The sequence below is a fragment of the Rutilus rutilus genome, assembly GCF_951802725.1.
Source record: "Rutilus rutilus genome assembly, chromosome: 12".
In the NCBI taxonomy this organism is placed as follows: domain Eukaryota; kingdom Metazoa; phylum Chordata; class Actinopteri; order Cypriniformes; family Leuciscidae; genus Rutilus; species Rutilus rutilus.
In genome coordinates this window covers 21,586,657-21,591,396 of record NC_140217.1, presented here as the reverse complement: position 1 = coordinate 21,591,396, position 4,740 = coordinate 21,586,657, and the positions used below count along the sequence as shown (strand labels likewise).

The window sequence follows — 4,740 nt, the reverse complement described above, 5'->3', positions numbered from 1 at the left end:
AGTCAATGGATTTATGGTTAAATGCCTGAAAAAACATCTGTGCTTAAGACAAGCTCAAGATATTTTCATATTGTATTGTTTCTATGTAAAAAACATAAGTAACACCACCTTATGATTTTCAAGCGTTTACTTTTCTTGGAAAAGGCGGTAGCTAACAACAGTTTGTTGGGGACATTAAACAATCATGCCAAACAGGAAAACCTACCCACTAGTCCACTTTTACATACTCATACTTTCAAACTATTTTCACTCAGACTTTTAAGGAAAAAAAATTTTTAGTCAAAGATTGAATGAGTTTTTTGGGAGCCTTAATAGAGATGACATTGCAACTGTGATATAGTTGCCTCGATGTAGCATTTTACTTCAAGCAATTATTTTTAGGCTTCCAAATTCATAAAACTTGTTAATTTCTGAATTTTTTTTTTTTTTTTTAATGAACAAAACATGTACGAATCAAACTTTTGTTGGTCACAGAGCTTATTTTCTGCAATGATCCAAGTCTAATGAAAAAAAAAAAAAAAAAAAATCCTATTGGTATTTGTCAAGGGAACCAGGGTGATGCGAACTTCCAGGCTACCCTACAAAAATCAACATTGCAGCAATCAGTCAAAGAGGACTGATAGGAGGGGGAAAAAAACACACAGAAATCACATCTTGGTAAAATTCTTGGTGTTTTAATGTAAAGAGACAAAGTTACATTTTTCTGAACCATGGCATCACAAATAAAATGCACAACCCTTTGAACAGGCAACAGTCAGAGCCATATTAGTACAAACAATGCATTTTGGTCCCTGTGATAAAGTACTATAATTTATAAACTGGTAAAAAAAAAAAAACCTACAGTAAGAACTCAAATATCTACAGTTAGTTTATAAAAAAAAAAAAACATGTTAAATTGTATAACATACTTAAAACGGATCAATAAACAAGAACAGCTTTAGTCATAAAGGTCAAGTAGAAGAATTTATAGTGATCTTGGGTGCACACTTTTACCTCTATCAAACTAGGATTCCTGCCAGAATCAGATATAATTCATCATTAAAATCAGTTTTAAAAAGTAACTGGCAGTGAGAAAGCTAAATTTGTAGGATATAAACTGTGCCTTTCTACAACCAACAAGTAAGTGATCCATTTAGTGTCATCCCTCATTTCACATGGACTAATGAACAAAATGCAAGCCATCAGTAAGAGATAATTACTTAAAATGTCCAGTATTTCACTTGTATGTCATTGGCTCTTCACCCTCTTCGCTGAGCAGACATGTGCGAATAAGAGCTTCGGTGACTGCGTATGGATCGCAGTTGGCTGAGGGACGGCGGTCTTCAAAGTAGCCCTTCTTTTCTTGGCCAACAGATCGTGGAATTCGTATGCTAGCACCACGGTTAGCCACTCCAGCAGAGAACTCGTTGATATTGGAGGTCTCGTGATGGCCAGTCAGTCGTCTGGCATTGTCCAGCCCTCCTTTAGGATCGTAGGCACGGATATGGTACTGGTGTCTCTTGGCCAGCCTCTCAATTGACTCCTCAATATATCTAAAATTAAGTTAAATTTGATTAGCATAACCAAAAACCATTTTATGTCAGCTCTACATTGTTTGGTGCACATGATGCAAGGCTTTCTTTCACACACTTACTTCAAACCCCCTTCCTCACGCATCTCCTTGGTGCTGAAGTTGGTGTGGCAGCCAGCTCCATTCCAGTTCCCTGAAATGGGCTTTGGGTCAAAAGAGGCTACAACGCCGAAGTCTTCACAAACCCTGTGCAAGAGGAAGCGGGCGACCCACAAATGGTCTCCCATCTCAATACCCTCACAAGGGCCAACTTGGAATTCCCACTGAAGAATAACAAGACAACTTCAGCAACTCATTTCTATATTCGATTGAAAAATGGTTTTCTAAATGTATAACTTTACCTGTGCAGGCATGACTTCAGCATTAGTGCCACAGATTTTTACTCCAGCATACAAACAGGCTCTATAATGGGCTTCTACAACATCTCGTCCATAGGCCTTATCAGCTCCCACACCACAGTAGTATGGACCTAATCAAACAAATCAAATCAAATTAATTTCATTAAACCAACAGGAGTCTTCCTGTCATTTAAAAAAAAAAAAAAAAAACATCCATAGGTGACATCTACCTTGAGGTCCAGGAAAGCCATTGGAGGGCCAACCAAATGGATGACCATCTGTACCGAGAATAGTGTACTCCTGTTCCATTCCAAACCAAGGATGCTGGTTCTGCACCATACCCATGATCTTTTTGCACATCTGACGAAGGTTGGTTTCTTAGGGAGCAACACAAGAAACATTAATGCAACCTTCAAATGTAAAATCATCCAGTATAACGAATTATCCAATATCAATTATGGTATTGAAATCTACTTACCAGCAGGTTTGCGGTTGTATTTGAGAACCTCACACAGAACCAGTTTGTTGGGATCCTTTCTGAAAGGGTCTCTGAACATGGCTTGGGGTATCAAGTACATGTCACTGTTGGACCCCTCAGACTGATATGTGCTAGAGCCATCAAAGTTCCATTCAGGAAGCTCTACAGAGACACATAAGAACACAAATACTCATTTTTCCAACACTGTTTCAGTAAACCTTTTTTTTTCTTTTTAGAAACATGATAATCTGAATTGACAATAACTACCTTCAATGGTCTTAGGTTCTGAATCTAGAGTCCTGGTCTTGCACCTCAATCCCTCCCCGGTTCCATCAATCCAGATGTACATCGCCTGAACCTCGTTTCCCTGAGGGAGGTCCAAGTACTGCTGTTTCACAGTTTTGCTCAGCTTGGAACTGGCTGAAGTGGCCATGGTGGTGCTATATCAAACCTATCAGGAGACAACACTGTAAATTAACTCACAGCATTCAAAAAGGGTGTGTGATATATATATATAAAAACACACATACATACACAATGTTTATAAAAGTAGTCTGCATTATTTTTATTTGCTCAAAAATACAGATAACTGTAATATTGTGAAATTACAACTTAAAATAATGGTTTTCTAGTTTAATATACTTTAAAATAATGTATGTGATGCAAAGCTGAATTTATCAACCATGACTCCAGTCTTCAGTGTCACATGATCCTTCAGATATTCTAAAATGTTGATTTGATTCGCAGTTATTAACAATGTTGGAAACGGTTGTGCTGCTTAATATTTTTTTGGAACCTGTGACACTTTTTTCAGGATTTATTGATGAATAAAAAGTTAAAAAGAACAGCATTCAATCAAAATAGAAATATTTTCTTTTTCACTTGATCAACTTAACACACCCTTACTGAATAAGAGTAGGCCTAGGCCTATTACTTTCTTTAAAAAATAAATAAATAAAAAATAAACTAAATACTGCCCCCAAACTTTTGAACGGTATATTGTTACAAAAGATTTCGGTTTTAAATAAATGCTGTTCTTTTTCATTTTTAGTCAATGAATCCTAAGAAAGAAAAAAAAACTACTTTTTTTTTTTTATCACAGATTCCAAAAATGCCAACATTGATAATACATCGGCATATTATAATGATTTCTAAAGAATCGTGTGACACTGAAGACTGGAGTAAATGATTGATAAATTCAGCTTAGCATTAGAGAAATAAATTATATTTTAAAGTATTTAAAATAAATTTTAATTTCACAGTATAATTTTTTTTTTTTTTTTCAGTATTTTGTTCAAATAAACGCCGGCTTGATGAGCAAAAGAGACTTCTTTTAAAAAGATTACAAATAGTAATGTTTCCAATTCCAAACTTTTGACGGTAGCGCTCGCATAGAAATCCCTATAACCAGAAACAACGTGGCCGGTTGAGCCACTCAGGTCATTACGCAATAACTCAGACAATAGAGTACCGAGCGCGAGCGACAATTTTCTTAAGTTAATACGGCCTTATTGTTAATGAATAAAACGAAACCAACGTCATTAACACAAACCACAGAATATAATAAGGATCAGTGGGAAGAAATTAACCGGTGGAACAAACAAATGTTCAACTAAGCCATTTAAATGCTTGGCATTGGCTAATATAACTGATGCAACATATTGCTGTGACGACATCGAAGCAACTCAAGTTACATTCAAAGCGCTTCCGGCTAACACATAAATGTTATAGCCCTCGATTTTAACTACGAAATGACCCATTTACACCCTTCAGAATAAAACATGCCATTTAAACATCGTTTAACCAGAATATTCACTCCTACTATAAACAAGTTTTAATTATTAACGAAGATACAAACCTATAAGCGAGTATAAATAGTCACTAAAGGAGTGGCTGTATTTCCAGAGGGTTTTAGAAAATACTCCTGTTTGTTTGCCTCTCATCCTCCAAACTAACAGGGCTTGCTTTGGCCGAACTTTTAAAGTGGGTTTCAGATCCTTTCGCTGCTGATTGGATGAAGTAAAACGTGATTTGAGTTTGGCTAGGTGTCGTCATATTACATGATCCTTTCATGATTGGACCCCATTGAAAATGGGCGGATCATCCCATTCTTTTCAGGATGTCTTCCTTAGACAAAGAACATCAAATATTCTGTTGATGTAAATAATTTGTACATCATCTTTTAATAATTAGTTGAACATAATGACCGTCCACTGACCAAAGCACTGTTGCTCAGTAAAACCAGATGCAAACCAGCCAGTAAAACGACTGTCGATTTCAAGAAAAAAAGAGAGGCTTTAAGCAATCACCGGTCTATCACGCACTCTAGTGGTGTTGTGGAAACAGCAAACGTG

General features: G+C 36.4%; 1 protein-coding gene across 1 annotated transcript; it reads right to left on the bottom strand.

Annotated features, from left to right (window-relative positions):
- Window positions 1-654: 654 nt before the first annotated feature.
- glulb (glutamate-ammonia ligase (glutamine synthase) b) lies at window positions 655-4,399 on the bottom strand. The gene is made up of 7 exons (XM_084425231.1): window positions 4,245-4,399; window positions 2,654-2,837; window positions 2,387-2,548; window positions 2,139-2,285; window positions 1,912-2,039; window positions 1,634-1,833; window positions 655-1,532 (listed from the first exon to the last, which is right to left on the bottom strand). The coding sequence occupies exons 2-7, from the start codon at window positions 2,817-2,819 to the stop codon at window positions 1,217-1,219; spliced, it is 1,119 nt and encodes a 372-aa protein (XP_084281357.1). The 5' UTR covers window positions 2,820-2,837; window positions 4,245-4,399; the 3' UTR covers window positions 655-1,216.
- Between the last annotated feature and the right edge of the window lie 341 nt (window positions 4,400-4,740).

Bases quoted from the DNA above. Each gene is read 5' to 3' on its own strand.
- glulb (XM_084425231.1), bottom strand. From the start codon at position 2,819: ATGGCCACTTCAGCCAGTTCCAAGCTGAGCAAAACTGTGAAACAGCAG. The intron at 2,549-2,653 runs GTAGTTATTGTC...GTGTCTCTGTAG, and splicing joins AGAACCTAAGACCATTGAAG to AGCTTCCTGAATGGAACTTT. The intron at 1,533-1,633 runs GTAAGTGTGTGA...ACTTAATTTTAG, and splicing joins CGTGAGGAAGGGGGTTTGAA to ATATATTGAGGAGTCAATTG.